The 21,783-nt window shown below is 34.4% G+C and overlaps 1 protein-coding gene across 3 annotated transcripts in view; it reads right to left on the bottom strand.

The window, feature by feature from the left end:
• VPS54 (VPS54 subunit of GARP complex) overlaps positions 1 to 21,783 on the bottom strand; it is a 102,373-nt gene that overhangs the window by 20,735 nt on the left and 59,855 nt on the right. For all 3 annotated transcript variants that reach the window (XM_065929060.1, XM_065929062.1, XM_065929063.1), the window contains 9 exons: positions 20,544 to 20,884; positions 13,983 to 14,112; positions 13,202 to 13,383; positions 12,511 to 12,623; positions 9,393 to 9,456; positions 6,745 to 6,850; positions 5,780 to 5,867; positions 5,096 to 5,217; positions 4,905 to 4,985 (listed from right to left, as the gene is read on the bottom strand). In XM_065929060.1, coding sequence (XP_065785132.1) covers positions 4,905 to 4,985; positions 5,096 to 5,217; positions 5,780 to 5,867; positions 6,745 to 6,850; positions 9,393 to 9,456; positions 12,511 to 12,623; positions 13,202 to 13,383; positions 13,983 to 14,112; positions 20,544 to 20,884 — 1,227 coding nt within the window. The remainder of the gene's footprint in view (positions 1 to 4,904; positions 4,986 to 5,095; positions 5,218 to 5,779; positions 5,868 to 6,744; positions 6,851 to 9,392; positions 9,457 to 12,510; positions 12,624 to 13,201; positions 13,384 to 13,982; positions 14,113 to 20,543; positions 20,885 to 21,783) is intronic.

Here is a 21,783-nt window from a genome sequence, read left to right as displayed (position 1 = left end):
TTTGAATCAGTTCTAATGAGATGGATGAAACTGGAGCCCATTATACAGAGTGAAGTAAGCCAGAAAGATAAAGACCAATACAGTATACTAATGCATATATATGGAATTTAGAAAGATGGTAACAATAACCCTATATGCAAAACAGAAAAAGAGACACAGATGTACAGAACAGACTTTGGGATTCTGTGGGAGAAGGTGAGGGTGGGATGTTTTGAGAGAACAGCATCAAAACATGTATATTATCAAGGGTGAAACAGATCACCAGTCCAGGTTGGATGCATGAGACAAGTGCTCGGGGCTGGTGCACTGGGAAGACCCAGAGGGATTGGGTGGAGAGGGAGGTGGGAGCGGGATGGGGAATACATGTAAATCCATGGCTGATTCATGTCAATGTATGGCAAAAACCACTACAATATTGTAAAGTAATTAGCCTCCAACTACTAAAAATAAATGGAAAAGAAAAAAAAAGTTTTACGTTTCTATGCCACCATCAATATAGTCAAAGTATTTACACAAATACTTTGACTACCAGTGACCCACCTCTACTATCTTTCCAACATATATCCCACTCTACTCTTGGGCTTACCCACCCTAATACATTAGTTATATGGAATTACTTACTTTTGTTATTATTAAAAACAAGAGCAAAGTCATTAGCAGTCAATGTTTACTGGAACTGGCTCTAGTCAGATACAAAGATATGATAAAAAGAAAAGTGCTCCACATATATTATCTCATAAATCCTCACTACATCTTTATGAGATTTTTATTATTATCCCCATTTAGAGGTAGAAACTGAGGCCTAAGTAAATTAAGAATTTGCTGAAGGTTCTTCAATGGCTCATGCATGAGAAACATGGAATTTGAACTTAGGTCTACCTAACTCCAAAACCTGACACTAAACTTCCTTCTTATGATTCCAATCAACATGTCTGCTCACACTGTTACCTCAGTGTATCTCTTTGCCTCAACTTAATCTGCTCTAATGGTTGTTGTTTAGTCACTAAGTCATGTCCAACTCTTTTGTAACCACATGTAGCCTGCCAGGCTCCTCTGTCCACAGGATTTCCTGGGCAAGAATACTGCAATGGGTTGCCGTCTCCTCCTCCGGGGGATCTTCCCAACCCAGGGACTGAACATGTGTCTTCTGCATCAGCAAGTGGATTCTTTACCACCAAGCCACCAAGGGAGCCCACTCTAATTGTGAAAAGCAAAATTTATATGCATGCCTCATCCATAAAGCTTTCCCAGACCTCATTCCCCAGTTGACAACCATGTCTTTCAAAACATTAAAAGCTTCAACAGCACTGAATTATTTCCTTACTTTGTTATGATACTTTATATAATCTACCTCCTGTAACAGTTACTGATATAATTATCCTACTATATATTTTACTATTTGAGGACCAGATAAAAGGTTTCTTCACTTTTGCGTATCTCTGTTAACCTAACACAATTTAACTCAACATGAATTAATAGTGGCTGGAACATTAGTCTAGCCAGTAGTATCATCAGATGTTAATGTTTTATTCTGCCCAAGGAAAGGTACCCTTACTTCTTAGTTTCTTAGAATCAACCTATATTTTATTACTATGCTATTCCTCTTTCCCCAAATTAAAATTCCAGGTAAGAAAATGAAAAGCTAAAAATTGAGGGACTAACCCAAATCAAACACTCTGCTATTTTAGAAAGAATTAAAAACTGGACCAAACTCCTGGGAAATCCACGGAAGCAAGTAGAGCAGGAGTGATATATAGACTTGATATACAGGGATACAGGGCTTCCTTTGTGGCTCAGCTGGTAAAGAATCCTCCTGCAATGTGGGGGACCGGGGCTCAATTTCTGGGTTGGGAAGATCCCCTGGAGAAGAGAACGGCTACTCACTCCTGTATTCTGGCCTAGAGAATTTCATGGATTGTATAGTCCATGGGGTCACAAAGAGTTGGACATGACTGAGCGACTTGAGCAGGGCATTGCAACCCACTCCAATATTCTTGCCTGGAGAATCCCTGAGGACAGAGGAGCCTGGTAGACTTGAGTCATGGGGTTGCAAACAGTTGGACATGACTGAGTGCTATACAGGGAAAATGTAACAGGTTGGGGGACCAGGAAAAGTCATCAGTGGGGATGACAGTAAAGAAAACACAAAGTTGCAAATGTCTAGGCACATTCTTAACATTAAAAAAAGACATACAGAATGGGGAGGGAGGTGTTTGAAGTTTATAAAAGACTTAAGAGGCATACTAACCAAATACAATATGTAGATCATGTAAAAGCTTTTGTTCAAACAAATTACTGTAAAATGACATCTTAGGACAATTGGTAAGTTTCAAATAGGAATAAGTATTAGATGATAATAAGGAATTATTGTTAATTTTGTTGGTTTGATATAGACATGATATATAGTCATATATAAAAAAGTATCCCTTCCTAAGTTTTTAGAAATATATTCTTAAGTACTTAGGGATGAAATGCTACAGGGCCTCAAATTAACTACAAAATATTTTAACAGAAAAAGAAAAATGTTAATGATGGTTAAATACAGATGATAAATATTTGGGAAGTCCATACATTATTTTATTTTTCTTTACCAAAAAGAATGCAATAAACTGTTATAGGAAAAAGTCTAGCCATAATCCCAATTCTTGTTCAAAAACTCTGGATGACTTGATAGAATAAAGTAAAGGTTTTAAGAGTACCAGCATTTTTTGGATTTGCTTCATTCTATTCCTCAGCTCATTATTAGTCTCACTATTTAACATTTACCTTACTCTACATTATCACCCTGGTGGCTCAGATGGTAAAGAATCTTCCTGCAATGCAGGAGATCTGGGTTCTAGCCCTGGGTCAGGAAGATCCCCTGAAGTAGGAAATGGCAACCCACTCCAGTATTCTTGCCTGTAGAATTCCATGGACAGGAGAGCCTGGCAGGCTGCAGTTCATGGGGTCACAAAGAGCTGGACTCAACTGAATGACTAACAGTTTTCACTTTCACTTTACTCTACATTGTTAGGTGTTAAGTCCTCTGCTGTGTTAGACGGTAAACTTCTTAGGGTAGTTACATACATTATTCATGGACTTTTGGTACATAGAAGAATGTCATATATCAAAAAGGAAACTGGTGGAATGGAACTGCTTTTGAATTTAGCTTGCATTTCACAACCATGAAAAAATGGAGAATTTCTAAGCAATAATTTTTCTCCACACAAAACTAGAAATTTAGAGGGCATAATATAGGTATGTCTGCACACAACTGTAAATTCCTTAAGTTTCCTAAAGGAGAAGCATAAAGCATATATGTTATCTACTAAATATGCCAGAGTTACTCAAAGTGCAGTCTGGAGATTCCTGGGAGTCAGAAGCTCTTTCAGGGAATATGTGAAGCAAAAACCATGTTCATAGTAATGAGATTAATATAATTAACTTTCAGACTCTCATGATTGAATATTGGAAACTTTCAGATGACGTGTGATATAATTCTGAAGTCTAGTCAAGTGTGTTTATGTATTCTATTTTTAAAAAATTTTATTTGGAGGATAATTTCTCCACAATGTCATGCTAATTTCTGCCATATAACAACATGAATCAGTCATCTACATACATATATCCCCTTCCTCCTGAGCCTCCCCCCGACACCCCTGTCCCACCCTTCCCAGGTCATCACAGAGCACCAAGCTGAGCTCCCTCTGCTATATAGCAACTTCCTACCAACTATCTATTTCACAAATGGTAATGTATATATTTCAATGCTACTCTCAATTCACCCCACCCTCTCTTTTCCCCATGTGTCAAATCCATTCTCTACATCTGTGTCTCTATTATTGCCCTGCAAATAGGTTCATCAGTATCATTTTTCTAGATGAGTTTTAAATATTTTTAGTTTTAATTTCTAATATGGTACTCACTGATAGCTATATCTGCATAAATAAAAGCTATTTGGGGGTCCTCAATTATTTTTAAGAATGTAAAGGGGGTCCTATGACCAAAATGTTTGAGAACTAAACATTAAACAAACTCAATCTTATTTTATAATCACTCCTCTCTGTCAATTTCAAAGATTTGTGTATTAATAGGTACCACTTTATCTTGTCTTTTTATCATTTTTATGTGTCTACTGCTCTTGCCATCTCAGAATTTGAAGGATCCAAGTAGAAGGAAAAGCATATCAAAGTGCCCTGCTTTATAAGATTACTCTAAAAATGTTCTGGGGCAAAAGTCTAAACTAAACAAAGCTTTAGACTCTCAATTTATGAGATTTCTGCTTTCTCTCTAAAACATGTACTGAATATTTTACGGAAAGTAAAGAGTGAGAGATAGGGCAAAAGTGACTAGGCCTCATTAAGTGACATTTTTCTGAAGATACTTTCCCCGTGTAATTAAGAATTCTTTAGAAAACAGTGCTCCTTTTAATGACCTACTTAGAATGGGAAGCAAATAAGAAACAAATACTGAAACAGAATATCTATGATGGAAATAACACAGCACCTCAGGCTCTGTTTTTCAGCCTAAAAAATAAAGTAACACACTTTGTCACAAATAATTTAATTTTTTCCCTACTTTGATCTTTATTTTCTCAATTCTATCTCTGTAAGTCTTTCAAACTAAAATATGTTTTGAAGAAGATACATAATTTTCAAGTCTTTCAAACTAAAATATGTTTTGAAGAAGATACATAATTTTCAATGCAGCTAATATAAAATTACTTCTATAAAGGGTGTCTCTCATATCTTTGAAATCATCTTCCCTCATCCCTATCCTCAAATCCCTTAGGAAATGAAGATCAACTATTTGGGTGATCTGAACATTTGAGTTTTTCCCTAAATATTGAAGAATTTTGACTTGTTAGAACTGTGAAAAGTCACAGTGCTTTTAAGCAAAACTTAATAATTTACATAAATCATTACCTTAGATAACAGCTTGTCAAATAAGCTATCCATTATCGCTACAAGCTTAGCTGATATTTCAGCTATGTGGTCATGGTAGTCCTATAATGAGAAATAACATTGTACATTAAAGACCTGGGACACATCTAAAATACTTAACAATTAAGGAGTTAAATTTATGAAACTCCAGTAGAAAATACATGAAAAGGTACCTTAGTGATATGATCAAAATGCCTAAGCATACTGTATTGCTTAGGTTGCAGTCGAGCTTCAAAATGAGCCCGGATCACAGGAATGTAGTGCACAATTAACTGCAAACAGCGTGAAGAAAGAGCTGAAGATCCAGGAGATGGACATATCGTGGAGGAAAAAAAGGTATTAGCTGACTTCAATTACTTATCAAATTATGTAAAAAATCAATTTCTATAGACCCACGTTTATTACATAAATGGAGAACACAGTGACAGAAAGCAACATATTTCGTTTTGTTTAAGAAAATCATTTGGTACTGAATGATGTAATGAATTATGCTAATTTTCCCAATGGACTCAAGTTGTGGGTAGATTGGCATGAAGAAGCTAAGACAACAACTGATTCTCATGACATTGATACCTTTTACCCCATACACACTTATGTACTTAATACATGTTTTATTTTAACATTTTTTAACAGTAGTGTAACTTCTAATAGCTTACATTTATTAGACTAAAAATTCCTTGTAACATTTCTCCAGAAGTTATTTTTCAATTATGGCAATACATTAAAAAAAGTAAAGTAGAACTGCTACTTTTAGAGCCTTTGGTTAGAGGCACAAAAACACTACGTATAATAAAAACCTAAGTATAGTGACATCACTGAAATGCCTCAGCATGTGAATTAAATGCAAGAATCCATACCCAGATTTTTTGTAGTTATTGTTTTTAGTCCAACAACTTGCAGTGCACCAGCTCCAAGAACTAACTGGCAACTTCTTGAATTGAAGTACTAACAAAGGAAGGAAGAGAAAAAACCAACAATTTATTAAAAACTATACTTTATATGCTGGCAATGTGTTAATTCTAATTATACACTCCTCTTTCCTCCTATTCAAGAACAAAATGAACTTTTCTAGTAGTAGCAATTAGGGTTTGTTTATGTAATGACAGAAAAAAAAAAAGGGTGTTTCCCAATAATTGTATTTACAGTCTGGTAGGAAAAAAGTTGAGAAATTCTAAAAATCAGTTGTTCAAAAATTAATCTTGAATTTGCATTCATAAAACTCATTGTTTTAGTCATTGTAATTGGATAGTCCTATTTTCAAAAGGATAACAAAATCTTTCTGGACTAAAATATGACAACTTTGGGACAGGATTAATTGATAGATTTGGTATTTGAAAAAATAAAGCCTTTTCTCTATCTAGCAGTTTAAAATATCTGTTAATATGAAATGGCTGAATAAAACTATGACCACAGTTTCACTTCACATCAATGGTTCTAAAAGAATGATTTAAAGAAAAATCTCTAACCTTAGTGAGATGAATTTTGTAAAGTTCAGTGAATTCCTTCCATGCACATTTGAAACCAGTCCAGGTTTTTTGACCTAAGTGGCCTCAGTCATGTTCAGCACCTAACGAACAAATCATCTCCTGTCTCCAATGTCATTAACAACTCTATGGGTGTAATGAGGAATCACTAAATGTTGAGTGAGAAGGAAGCAGGTGGCCTTCAAATAACATGTTGTGAATCAACCACAGCCAAATGTCACAAAATTAATGTCTTAAAGATACCATGACCTTGAAATGTCTAAGAGTTGGAAGTTTACTCACACTCTAATGTATTACTTCTTCCAACTATTTTTCCATAAGAGTGAAATCATACATACCTTCAATAAGTCTGATAGACGAGTGAGCATGTCAGTAGTAACAGACGGGATATTATCCACACACTGGCAATATTCAAGGATAATTCTTATCAACAGCAATACAGTTCTACCAAAAAAATAGAGAGAGAGAGAGAGAGAGAGAGAGAGATGAACAAGTAGGCACTCAAGAAAAATCTAACTGATTTCGCATACAAAAATCAATACTGATCTTGGCAACTGTTCAGTGATGTGTTTTACCTATAAGTAGAGCAAGTAGGGACTAGGGTAAGGTAACAGAAAACCTCTAGGGTGTAAAATTAAGGAGGCACTCAGTTTCAAGGTTGTGCAACTGCAGGGCATGCACTTTCATGACACTGAGAAAGGGTACTTCCTTAAATTTTGTGCTATGAGCACATCACTCTCTGTGGACACTTGCAAAAAGTAAGTCTCTTCAGTAAGGTAGGTATCCCATTCCTTGGTCAATTTAAAAATCCTTGGCCAACACTGAAAAAATTTAAGCAGTGTTTCTGATTACGTAGCAGGTTATCATAAATGTTGAATTAAGGAAGGGCCTAGTCTAGATTTTCTTAGTGAGATAAAAGAGAAATTGTGGCTTCTGAGAACAACATATCTCCTAAGAAGCTTATTGGTAAGTCACAAAAGGTTTTCCAAAGTTGAGAAAGTTATCAGCTCATTAGCAAGATGTGCCACAAGCTGAAAAGAGACACTACTGGGAGGTTAAATAAGGTTGAAATTAAGAGGGAAACAGCCATTCATTACAGAACATCTAAATTCAATGAGATTCTGAGAAATGAGTGATCTGTAAAATAATGTTATAAAAGTCTGAAAGAGAGCAGTGCTTCAAGGAGAGTATCTAGCCTTTATAACAGCTTAAATTGTTAGACCATACATTACTCTCTATGCATAATCCTAGAGTCTGCTTTACTGGCCAGGAGTCCATTGTTATCTTTTGTAATCTTCTCACTGAATATACAATACTGCCCTTTTAGCCAGAGTTCAGCATTTTGGCAGTAGTCTCTTTGGCTTAAAAAGCAAGAAAGACAGATAGCCAGAGGGGACCATTTCCATTAAGTAAGGGAAGAGTAACAAGACACAGTCCTTCCTCAGTAGCCACAGGGGACTAGTTCCAGGATACCCCGTGAATAGCAAAACCCATGCATGCTCAAGTCCTTTATATAAAATGGCATAGTAAAGTCTTCCCTCTATATCCATGGGTTCTACATGCTGGTTAGTGGGATGCAGAACCCGAAGATATAGAGGGTCAATTGCAATAGGTAATTAAGGAAAGAAATTAGATCGAAGGACTAAGATTACAGTGAGGTTGAAAAAAGTTTTGTACTACCAGAAATGGAAAAGAATTCCAGAAAAGAAAGGAATGGAAGCTTTAGCTTACAATGGTTGTACTTTGGAGTTTTGGAGAATATACAGGTTGAGAAAAAGCATAAATTCTATTCACACTAATTGAGTGCTTATTAGGTACCAAGAAAAATTAAAATAGTAAATGATCCCCATCTTTGAGGAATTCAGATAATAACCAGGGAGATACATACACAAATAAATAACTCTAATACACTACAGAAAGAGCCATGATAGAGGCACACAGAGTTACAAGGGGAGGATCATTCATTCTTCCTGGAGGGGATGGATATTTCAGAAAAGACTCATTTAGTGACAGGAAACGAAGAACAGTGAAAAAGAATTCTGGTATAGATAATGGGAGCTAGATTTTGATTCTAATTCTGGCTCCATGTGGGTAATTTTATATTAAATACTTAAACTTCTAAGCTCCAAGTCTCTTAACCATAGAAAGGGAACAATAATACCTGAAATGTCTATTTCATAGTGTGGTTGGAGAGATCAAATGAGATCATATATATGAAAATACCTAAATTATTAAGTGTTACTAAAGTATATGAAGATATTATCTTAAGTATTTATTAATAAAAGGCATACAGTCCTAGACAAACAACACTGGGATTTATATTTTTCTTAGTTAACCTGAATTTGAAATACTGTTATGGTAAAAGAATAAAAGACCTAATGACAAATGATGGTAATGGAAATAACTACCAATAACTATCAACTTCTTGTTAGGTGAACTAGAACTGTGCAAGATGCTTTACAGGAATTACCTGTTTCATAGTAATTCTAAGTACAGTAAGTACTATTTCCCACATTTTGTTTTACAAAAAAGAAACTGAGGCACAGAGAGTAACTTGCCCAAAGTCACAAAGTAACAGGGTTGCTGAGATTCAAACCTAAGCAGTTTGACTCCAGAGCTCACAACTTCAATTTGCTGCATGTTGCACACCAAGAAAGTTGAAGGAAAAAAAGAGAGAAAGAGCTTGATACATTTACATCAGAGAGCCATTGTGGCACCCTTGGATGTACCTCAAAGTTCTTGTTATATGAGAAAAATCAACCAACCCCTTTTTTATTTAGCCAGTAGAGTCTCTAATGGTTACAGAATATTACAAAATAAAAAGCAATCCATAAAATTTATGGATTTATTTATTTAAAATTTATTTAAAATTCTGTGTAAGATTTACAATTGTTAATCTAAAATTTCCAGTTCACATCAAAGGGTAACTAGAAGACCTATGTTTTAAATACTTGACTCAACTAATAAAGAAAAATGTGTCACTCACCCAACAACAGCATATTGCTGCCCCTCAACAGTAAGAACTTCAGCTGGTTTTCTATCTTCTGTAGCTAGAGAGTTAAAGCAAATAAAGAGACATGGGTATAAGATGAAACAAAATACTTTATAAAAAATTTAAACTAGGAAAAAAACTGAAAAAGTTCCTATCTAAGGCCTGGAACGACCTCATTTTTGCAAATAAATCTACTTCTTGGAAAACAATTTAGCACAAAGTTAGTAAAGTATATTGGATTTGGAATCAGAGAAATCTGAATTTGAGTTCCAGTATCACCAATAACTGGATAAATGACTTCGAACCAATTACTTCTTTTGAGTCTCGGTATCTGTATCCATTAAACATAGACAACGATATCTATCTTTAAGTGTAGTTGTCAGTGAAAGAGATAATGCTTACAAACTGTCTATCCTCTAGGCCTGGTACATGGCAGATGACTGATAAGAAGTAAAAGAAGAGTGTTATTAGTCTGGAAAGGCATAACTAGCATTTCAACTGGTTTTCTTTATTATAATCTTTAGAATACAAGTTAATACCTAAATTCGGTGGAGAGATTATATATTTATTTTTTATGATCTTTATCCAAAAGTTACTTTATTTTCAGCACATGGTATTTTTTATCATAAACAAAATTCAGTATGTTGAAGTGAAAAGAACAGTGGACTGACTTACTCTCTTGAATCAGCCAATTAAACAGAGTACCATGGGCAAGTAAGTCATAATGATTCTGTAAGTTTCAAGCCCCTTTGTTCTAAGACATTAAATATCTACATCCTCATTTCTTTCAAGTAAAGAAATTCAGTGTGATATAATTTCTAATCACAATTCACTCTATATGTCAGATTAAAGTTTCTTGAGGACTGGGGTTGTATCTTAACCAACACTCAATACTGCAGAGAAGTGACTTAGCATAGTACTTAAAAAAGGGCCCTAACATCAGTCTGCCTGCAGTTGGATCCCAGCTCTACCACTTTCTAGCCAAGTAAACTTAGGTATGTTTCTTAACCTCTTTGTGCCTCAGTTTTCATATCTGTTAAATGGGAATACTACAGCTCATGGACCTGTAAATGAGATAACAATCTAAAGTGCTTAGAACACACTGTCTAGCATTGGGTAAGCACTAAATTAACATTTACTGCTATCCATTAAACTTCATCTCCCTAATGCCTTGCTAAGTAGTTAGTAACTCAATAAATGGATGATAGGTGAATGAATATAACCCAGGATCCTTAACTTTGCATGAACTAGTAAAATATTAATGAATTTCTAATAGCATATACTTTCTTCCTGGTAAGAGAAAAATAAAAGAGGGGTTTGTAAGAGAAACTTTCTACTGTCCGTATCCTACAAAGAGGAAGTGAAAATAAATAGTTCACTCTGTGGGGAAAACACATGATAAATTAAATCACTTTTAGAGTTATGATTTTAATTCAAAATTGGAATGTGTTCAGGATAGTAAACTCCAAGGGTATGAGCTCTCTAGGGATAAGACATGTCTCAGTCATCTAGCATTAACACCTCACACAGTGGAAAGTCAATCAAATACAGCTTGAAAGAACAGATGGGTAATAGGTCCTATAATTTTAAGTTTGTGATTTAGGATGATCAGTGTCTTATTTTTCTTTCAGTCTTTTCCACATAAACACTTTTGCTTTGCTAATATCATACAATCAATTTAAAAACTGTGACCACCACCCGACACTGTTATCTACTAAAAATGGTCACTAAACAACAGAAATTTACTTGATTTCTTCAATTTCTCCCTTTACTATATTTGAATTTCTCTAATTCAATAGAGAATTTCCCTACAATCACTTTATGTCACTTTTATTTTAAATCAACTTTCTTCCTCTTTCTATTAAGCATAAAAATATAATTCAGTTTCTCTTATCTTAAAACTCTTCTCTCAATTCCCTAAGCAAATTTAAAGGTAATAGTCTCTAATAGCTCTTGTGTCTCTAGCTGCCACTTCATCATTTACTTTCCCTTCAGAGCCAAACTTGAAAGGCCTGTTTGAAAAGGTAGCCTTACACTTACTTGTCTACCCTTCCTTACCTTTTGAATTACTCAGCAATGAACTACAATCTGGCTCTATCACTCCACTGAATTAAAAAGACTGCAAATGATCAAGTGTGTCAAACAAGTGGTCCCTATCAGTCTTTCTCTTGCAATACAGCTGCATTTTATGGTACAGTATACAATTTAAAAATATTTCTATGTAAAAATATTAAACTTTCATTAAATGCATAAAAACTGAAAGTGCAACTGCCTCCTTCATTAAAAACATTCAAGAACTTCATAACTACAACGCATCCTGGTATTACACTTTAACTGACATACAAAAATATTTCTAGCCATTGTGTATCTTTCACAAGAAACCTGATTGATATTTAATACCAATGACAATTTTCTTCTTGAAACTCTAATTTTTTAACTTTTGTCTTCTAGATTGTCCTGCCTCCCTGTCTTTCCTTTGTAGTCTCCTTCATAGTTTTCTTTTTCTTTTTTTGTATTTTCAAAATTGTAATTAGGTATCTTTTTCTATGGTTCTTTACATTTTGGTTTTCTCTATCATATCACTACTACATTACTTATGATTGCTAATAAATATATTTTTCATTAGACTTAGCCCTTTTAAAGTAAAATTATACCTCTCACCTATGTCTCAATATCTGAAACATATAAGTTTACCAGTATAATACATATTCTCTAAACTATATAGTACAGTGGTTAAGAACACAGCTATGAAGTTACATAAAGTTGGTTTCAAATCACAGATCTTCATTTGTACCAAATTCCTTAACTCCTGGAAGCCTCATGCCTCCTCAATATTAAACAAGGTAATAATAGTATCTTTATCATAGGTTGTTGGGAGAATAAATGCATGTAAAGCGCTTGGTCCAATGTTTGGAATATGGTTAATATTCAGTAAGTATTTAAAAGTATTATAAATTGCCAAATACTTTTCAAGTCAACTACTTACTAACTAAGCTGGGAATATGAGTTCTAAGGTTTCCAACAGGTACTATCAATTAAAAAAATATTAAGCACTCTTACAAAATGAACAAACAATATAAAATTGAAACAATGTGTGAAAGAGTACACATACCCCCTGATTTTTTTTCAGGTAAAGCAATCTTTCCATCTGATATAGAATCAACAAGATCCTGAAATTCTGCAGGAACATCAGCTTGCTTCCAGCGTTCATTGTCTAAGAGAAGGCTATTCAAAAGTAAAAAGAAAGATAAACTTTAATAATATTTCAACCCTATCTCCTAGGGTTAAAAGAAAAGGAAAAGCCAAGTGAGTACTTAAGACTTATATAATTAAGACTACATGTATCTTAGTTAAATTCAAGTAGAGCCCATGCAATACAAGGCATTTGACTTTCTATACAGTAACGGTCATTAGCTGTTGCTAGTACGTGAGACTTTTTAAAAAGTGCTGAACAGCTTAATAAACTGAGGTCAATCATAAATAGTACAAATAGTTTCAGGAAATATTTCCCTTTTTATATCTCTTAGCCTAGTCAAGAAGAATGGTAAAACATAATTAACTTCACTTTGAGTGGGAAAGCAAAAGTGTCTATCAGGATAAGTACTTTCACAGAAATAAACATTCTAACTCCACTTTCAATAGCCAAGAAATGGTGATTTAATTACACAATGTCTATAATTTAAAAGAAAAACAACTGTCAGGGGTTTTAATTGGCCAATCAATGAAGTTTCCTCTTTTAAATATAACTGTGTTTTATAAAGTAAAGGGGGAAAAAATGAGCAGAATGGACATGGTAATAATACCTGAGTTTGGTTTTTCTCTCTTCATGAAACCTATTTACAAATTTATTTGCTTGGCTCTGAAGTGCTCCAAGTAATGACATGCTTTTTCTTCCACATATCTGTTCAGTTTCTAAAATGAATGTTTCCATTAATCTGGAAAGTGATATGAATTCCGTGGAATTTAGTTTCTCAAGAAAACCATCCTAAATTTTAAGGATAATATAATATTCATGAGTTAGTATAATACAAAATATGGAATAGCTATAAAACCAACTTAAACAACATTAATATTAATTATTTTATAATACTTATACTAATTCCTAAAAATTATTTTAAGATAATTTTTAATGAAATTTCCCAATACTTTAGTCCCAGAAATCAAGCATTAAAAGTTTAAGATGTCTAAATTTTATTCTGATCCCTTTAAGATAAACTAACTCAAAGAAATTCAGGTCATACTACACAATTTTCATAATACTGGAGAACAACTAATTTTCTTAATAAATTATTTGGTTAATAATACACATATATATGTATAAAAATAGCATATTAATTTCAAATAATTACTGAGTTACTTCTTTTAATCATTTATTTGAAAATCAAGCTTAAGTTTTACTATTTCTTTTATTTGGGTTATTTTGCATTTCAACACCTTCTAATAGACCACATCAGTACCTTATTAAGTGTTAAAAATATAATATGCATTATGCAGAATATAGGGATACAAGCAAGGATATATTCTAGATTTTCAAAGTAATTTTACTATGTAAAAAAATATATAAACTTTATCAAAACAAATAACCTTAGCTCTTGACATGAGAAATTTGACAGCTCGATCATGGCATATATCTGAGGCACTATATAATAACTCCTGGATATTATTTGCCAGCTTTCCTAGCTCTAAGTCAGTTAATTTCACATCTTCATTGACCCTGAAAATGACAAAAAGAGATTAAGTCAAGAAAAGTTGTAAACACACTGATCTCCACAGATGACATATCAATAAAAAACAAAAAGCTGTAAAATTTACATTTAAGGGAAAATTCTGTTTTGATGTATCACACAGTTTTAATCTTGTGACAGGGCATCATATAAGCAAGTTCAGATAGTACAAATAAATTTCTCCCTAATCTTGAATAATCTTCTCTCTCTGTTGTAGTATTTTTAATACTTAATTCAGACTCTTGACTGGAAATTCTGCAAAAACTATAGCAAAAAACAAACAAACAAAAAAAAATTAGGTACAAGGTCGTATCTATGGCAGGCTGTGCACAGGTTGCCCAGGATGACAGAGTGGAAGGAAGAGGAAAGAAATGGAAAGAAGGAACAAACAGGCCCGCTTTTTATTTATAATTATGAATTATAAGTTATGAATTCTAATTATGAATTAACAGTTATATCAACTGAACTAGTATTTCTTGAGCACTTATTGTATTTAAGTCCTAGACACTGGAGGGAATATGTTTTCTTAAGGAACTTAAAATTAAATAGTATATATAATATGTAATGCATTTATTCCAATTTGAGGAAGAAATATAAAGACTTTTTGTCTTTTTATGCATTTCCCGCCCCCCTAGAGCATGTATAAAGACCACGGATTTTGTGCCAAAAATTCAGCTTAGTGTTAAAGTGAAGTGCCTTAGCATAATTTTTCTACCTGGTGGTTCAGCAGTAAAGAATCTGTCTATCAATGCAGGAGACGTGGGCTTGTTCCCAGATTGGGAAGATCCCATGGAGAAGAAAATGTCAACCCACTCCAGTATCCTCGCCTGGGAAATATCTTGGACAGAGAAGCCTCACAGGCTACTGCCCATGGGGTTGTAAGAGAGTCAGACACGACTTAGTGACCAAAGAATGACAACAACTTTCAAAGACATTTCAAAGAGGATGTGATGTCTATTAATTTGAGGCAAACCACTTGGTTAAGGTATTGAAGAAAGCTGTTACCTGCTATCCTTTAAAGTTATGTCATTAAGTTTATTTACTAGTGCTTAAAATAATAGAGGGATCAATATTTTTAAAACACTTTCAGATACTTACTTGGTTCTCACACTCTGAGGCAGAGGCAGACAAACTCCTACTTAACAGATGAGGATACTAAATCTTGAAAGTTTAAGTGATCTACCCAAGGTCACAAGGTTGAAAGCGTGAGACTAGAACCCAGAATTAGTCTAATTCTATTTCTAACCTGCTAAGCTATGGCAGAAAGTGAAGAGGAACTAAAAAGCCTCTTGATGAAAGTGAAAGAGGAAAGTGAAAAAGTTGACTTAAAGCTCAACATTCAGAAAACCAAGATCATGGCATCTGGTCCCATTACTTCATGGCAAATAGATGGGGAATAGTGGAAACAGTGGCTGACTTTATTTCTGCAGCCATGAAATTAAAAGACGCTTACTCCTTGGAAGGAAAGTTATGACCAACCTAGATAGCATAATAAAAAGCAGAGACATTACTTTGCCAACAAAGGTCTGTCTAGTCAAGGCTATGGTTTTTCCAGTGGTCATGTATGGATGTGAGAGTTGGACTGTGAAGAAAGCTTAGCGCTGAAAAATTGATGCTTTTGCCTGTGGTGTTGGAGAAGACTCTTGAGGGTCCATTGGACTGCAAGGAGATCCAACCAGTCCATCGTAAAGGAGATTAGTCCTGGGTGTTCACTGGAAGGACTGATGCTGAAGCTGAAACTCCAGTACTTTGGCCACCTCATGCGAAGAGTTGACTCATTGGAAAAGACCCTGATGCTGGGAGGGATTGGGGGCAGGAGAAGGGGACGACAGAAGATGAGTTAGCTGGATGGCATCACCGACTCGATGGACATGAGTGTGAGTAAACTCCGAGAGTTGGTGATGGACAGGGAGGCCTGGTGTGCTGCGATTCATGGAGTTGCAAAGAGTCGGACACGACTGAGCGACTGAACTGAACTGAAGCTTCCTCTATTCCAACATTTACTTCTATAAACAGCCCAAGTGCTATTTCAGTACCACTTACCATAAAGCTGGGAAGTTTGAGCTTCATAAATTAATTTATTTAATTATTTATAATTTTGCTTTTAAAAAAGATTTTTAAAATTTTAAGTCTAATTGGATCTCTTTACTGTTGACAGGAAAAACAAAAAACTGCTCACAAACATGAACCAGTATCTGGTTACATATACAAAAGAGTTGAAAGCAGGATCTCAAAGAGGTATTTGCACACTCATGTTCATAGTAGCACTATTTAGAACATCCAAGGGATGGAAGCAATCCAACAGTCCACTGACAGATAAACGGGTAAAATGTGGTATATACCTACAATAGAATATCATTCGGCCTCAAAAAAAGAAGGAAATTCTGACATGCTACAACATAGATGAAACTTAAAGACAACTCTGTGCTTAGTCACTCAGTCCTGTCCGACTCTGGGACCCAATGGACTATAACCCGCCAGGTTCCTCTGTCCCTGGATTCTCCAGGCAAGAATACTAGAGTGGATTGCCATTTCCTCCTCGAGGGGATAGTCCCTACCCAGGGATCGAACCCGAGTCTCCTGCATTATCTGGTGGGATCTTTACCACTAGCGCCACCTGGGACACCCCTAAAGACATTATGCTAAACTAAATAAGACAGTCTCAAAAGGACAGTGTATGATTCCACTTATACGAAGTACTTAGAGTCACTGAACTAATAGAGATACAAAGTAAAAGGGTAGTTGCCAGGGAATTGGTAGGGGAGGATATGGGGAGTTACTGTTTAATGTGCACAAGGTTTCAGATTTGCAAGAAGAAAAAGATCTCGAGATTGGTTGTACAACTATGTGAATACATTTACCACTACTGAACTCTGCACTTAGAAATGGCTAGGATGATAAACTGCATGTGTTTTTTCAACCACAATTTAAAATAAAAAAGTTTAGAAAATCTATACTACTTTCTAATCCTATCCATTATTTTTTCTTTCCCATTTCCTGTCTGGGAGATTATTTAGTCTTTTGTGCCCGTATTTACATTGCAATAAACTTACAAAGCTGTAGGTTATTTTGATAATTTAAGAAAACAAAGAAAATCTACCACTAACAAAGATACAAAAATCAGACATCATTTCTGCATGTACTGTATCTGTGACACAATTACACACTGCAAAAACACTTGACACAGGGAAGAACTAGTTAGGGTTAAATGTATAAATACATTCAATCAATCCATTGCCCCTTTGGCAATGGAAAGTGGGTAGTTTCCAGACATTTATGTACCTATGAAACATAGAAGGAACAATTTATAGATGCTCTGTAATCATGCTATGGGAGCATGTCATTGTGGAAAGCCAGAGAAGCTCTAAAGTGCATAGCGAGCCACAATGGAGGTGGGAGGGGTGGGTTAAAATCTGAGACTGCATTTGATTTAAAGGAATCTCAAATAGTACAGTCACATTTTCCAGCTATCTTTTAATATCTCTTTTCTCTTCTGCCACAGTAACCGTTTTAGCTATCAAATAGCCAACAAGCTGTACACTATTTCTCAAGCTTCTCTTACAGCTAGATATAGACATGTGAAAATATTCTAGCCACTAGAATGAGGGATTGCAAATTCTGAATTGTGCTCTTAAATAGAAAGGAAAAATATGGACAAGTTTATGTGATAATAACAAGACAGCTAACAAAGCTAAAATATATACAGATTTCTAACATCTAAGGCATCTTGGGAGAACAATAAAAGGTAGGAGAAATTATCAGATATTAAGGTTAATCAAAAAGATATCATAACTAATATAAAATGGTACTGGTGTGAAGAAAGACAACTGAACAAAACAGTCTAGAAACAGACTCATTTCTATATGAATATTTAATTTAAGGCAAAAGGAGTACTATATAGCAATGGGTAAGACAGTCTTTTCAATAAGTGGTGTGAGGTCAAAAAGATATCTACATGGGAAAAAAGAAAATAACTTCCCACAACACACAAAAATCAATTTCAGATACGTTGTGGATCTAAATGTGCAAGGGACATCAGCAAATCTTCCAGAAAAAAGCAAGAGAATATCATCAAAGTCTTACGGTAGTGAAAGATTTTCTTCAATAGGACACACAAAAAAAACATAAACCATTAAAGGAAAGAATGAATCATAAGATTATATTAAAGTTAAGAACTCTTGTTCACAAAAGACCCCAATAAAAAAGTGAAAAGCCAACCCATAGAGTGGGAGAAGGTATTTGCATCATGGACCAACTGACAAAGGGCTGTGTTGAGACTACATAAAGAACTCCCATAATCAGTAAGAAATAAAAGGCAAACCAAGAGAGAAGTGGGCAAAGGATTTATAGGCACTTCACAGGAGGATATTCAAACAGCCAGTAAATATATGAAAAGTGTCCTCTTACCAATCATCAGGGAAAGAAAAATTTAAAGTATTACACCTGTGACATACCAAAATGTTTTACTGACATGTGAAAGACTAACAACACCAAGATGAATGAAGATGTGGAGAGACAGGAATGCTTCCACACAACTGATAGGGCTGTAAAGGAGTATAATCACTTTGGGAACCTATTTGGCTTTAGTTAAATTGACTATTCACATACTTATTCATTCTTAGGTATATAGTCAACAGAAATACTTATGACACGTACACCAAAGACATCTACAAGAATAGTCACAACAAACTGAAAATAATCCAAACTTCATCAACAGCAGAATGAGAAATACACTGTTGTGCAGTCAGAAAGTGGAACATCTATATACAAATAAACTACTGCTATATGCAACAATTTAGAAAAATATCACAAATATAATGGGAAATGAAAGAAATCAGAGACTAAAGGCCATAATTCAATGGTTCCATTTATATAAAAGTTCAAAACCTGGAAAAATCAATAGTTTTAATGGTTTCCTTTGGGAAAAAGTGAAAGCACAGTGGCAATAGGGTGCTTCAAAAGAGCTGGTAATGTCTGTCTCTTGGGTGGTGATTACACCAGCATGTTCATTTTGTTACAATAAATTGAGCTGAATGTTATAACTGGTGCATTCCCCTATATATGCATTACATTCCAACTAAAAAGTCAAAAGAAAAAAGTAAAGAGAGTCTCAGCTTTTGTCCTCTCCTTCTTGCTACTACAGATGGAAATGAGATGAAAAAATTGAAGCAGCCTCCTAAGGCACAGGTAGAAGCCACAAAATGAGATGGTGGATTTATGTTCTCAGCTCTGGAAAAAATTTCCTATCTCTTTAACGGTTACAGGAGAGAAACAAAATTTCTATTAATACATTGCTTAAACTATATATGTTTTAACATCTCTTTTAACAGCAGTTTTAGACTGAACCGTAACCAATATATGTGAAAATATAAGCCTAAACAGAGAAAAAAATATTTTTATTTATAGATAGTTCAGAGTTTGCTTGATTGATAGAGGGAGAGGAGATGTTATAGTTGACTCTACACCGTAACTGCAACCTTTATAAGCTCCTAGGCCATAATCTGACTTATATCAAAATGAACAAAAATACTGAGTTGCTATTACTCTTAATAATTACAAAATATAAATGATGTTCTTGGACCAAAAAGATTGTATTGGCTTTATTTTGCTTTTGTTCTATTCAAAACACTTAATGGGGTGTATGGATTAGATGATAATAATGGATCAGTGTTCTCTTGATTTTCACTAGGATACTGCAGTTGTTAGAAAGTGTTACTGTATTTAGGAAATATATGCTGAAGTATTTGGGACATCAAGTCTGAAATCTACTGTCAAATGACTGAGTAAAAATTTTAACATGAGAGACAAAGGAGAGATGAAAAGAGAGAAGAGGAGAAAGAGGGCAATGTGATATAGACTTAACTGGGGAAGCAAGGTGAAGGATATACTAGAGGCTTTTTTAAAAAATAATTCTGGCAACTTTTCTGTAAGCCTGAAATTATTTCAAAATAAGTTTTAAAAAGTAATATTAAAAAGACAACGTGACCCACTTGGAAACTCATGCCTTTGAACAACTGAAAACTGTAAACCAAATACATCTTTACTATATATACAAAATACAAAGGTGATACAGTAAAAGAAAGAAATATAACCAAGGAAATACTGACCTGAGTTCCAGTACAGGTTCTGCCACTAATGACTTTAAATAAGCCATCTAAACTCTCCAAATTGGGGGCATTTAATTAAATCGTTTCTTTCCAGACTTAAAATTCTATAATTCTCAATTATTTCCAAAACACACCTCCTTACCTTCCATAAATTTTCAAAAATATGTATGTTTCATAAAATTTATTTATTTTTGTTAAATTCCAAAAGACCAAAGTATACATGGTTTTTCAATAAACTGAAGAATCAGTTTTATTTAAACCATTAATAAGATGACTCAAAGTCTTGTTAATTTGGCAACAGTCACCATACTCACATAATATCCACAGCTCCTGGAGTAACAGATGATGATATCTGCTCTTTGCTGGATGAAGAATCAGTAGTACATTCTGGTTCAGATACAGAATCACTGCTGCAGGGCTCACTATTTGGAGATGCATTTCTTTGAGAGGTAGTATCTATGGCTATAGGTGTTAATTCACTCTCACTGAATGCATCACTTATAAACATGCCTTCATGGATTAAATAAGCCACTTCTGTGTCTAGTGAATTATCTTTTGCAGCATTTTTCTGTTGTGAAATCTCTTCCAATTCTCTAGTCCTTTGGTTTTTGTCAAGAACTGAGAGAACAACACTATGAATGATATTTAAGGTTGCCTAGAAGAAAACAGGATACATTTTTAATTGATATAAAATATTTTGTACCCAAGGTTTCAAAAGTGAACTGTGTGTGTATGTTTGAGCATTTTACAAATGAGTCAAGGTCATGTATATCAGAATTTCTATCTTCAATTACACAATAAAAGTGACTGGTGAAAAAAGAACTGCTGAAGAGATGGGTTCCCTAAAGTTTAGGCATAGGGCTACACTTACAAATTAATTCTGTAAATAGCGATCTCCCTAAAATACAGTGCATATTTCTCTCACTTCTTAAATAGGCTATATTTAATGTAAGTTGCCTACCAGAGGATCATATTCATTGATGTGCTTACTTAAAAAGAAAACACAATCCCTATTCCTTACCATACCTACTTCTATATCCATTTCTCCTCATCTCACATCTTTTCTCACTCATTCCTATTCTTTTAAATTTCAACTGTTTCCATCTCAGTACCTTTGTTGTTTCCTCTGCCGGGAATGCTCTTCACCTTGATGTTTACATACATGTTTCCTTTTCATCACTAAGATTCTTGCACAAATGTCACTTCCTCAAAGAAGCCTCCTCTAACTCCTACCAGTAATCCTATCTCATTAATCAGTTTTTTAAAAATATCAGTTATTGCTATCTTTTAATTCTTTAGTTCTAGGTCTCTTTCCACTACAGTGTTAGCTCCATGAGATACTGTATCCTACTGCCTAGAACAGTAAGTACTGTGCATGGAGGAGGTATTTAATAAATACTGAAAGGTAGATGAATCAAGAGCAAATTTATGTAAATTAATGTCTTCATGGACTACTAAGAAATAAGGAGCTATATTCCTACTTTAACATTTAAGGTTGAACTCTCATAACTAGCTGTCTCTTTCTCAAAATTCTTGATTTCTTTTTTAGGATCT

Source organism: Muntiacus reevesi, chromosome 3, assembly GCF_963930625.1.
Source record: "Muntiacus reevesi chromosome 3, mMunRee1.1, whole genome shotgun sequence".
NCBI lineage: Eukaryota > Metazoa > Chordata > Mammalia > Artiodactyla > Cervidae > Muntiacus > Muntiacus reevesi.
This window is presented reverse-complemented; position numbering and strand designations above follow the sequence as displayed.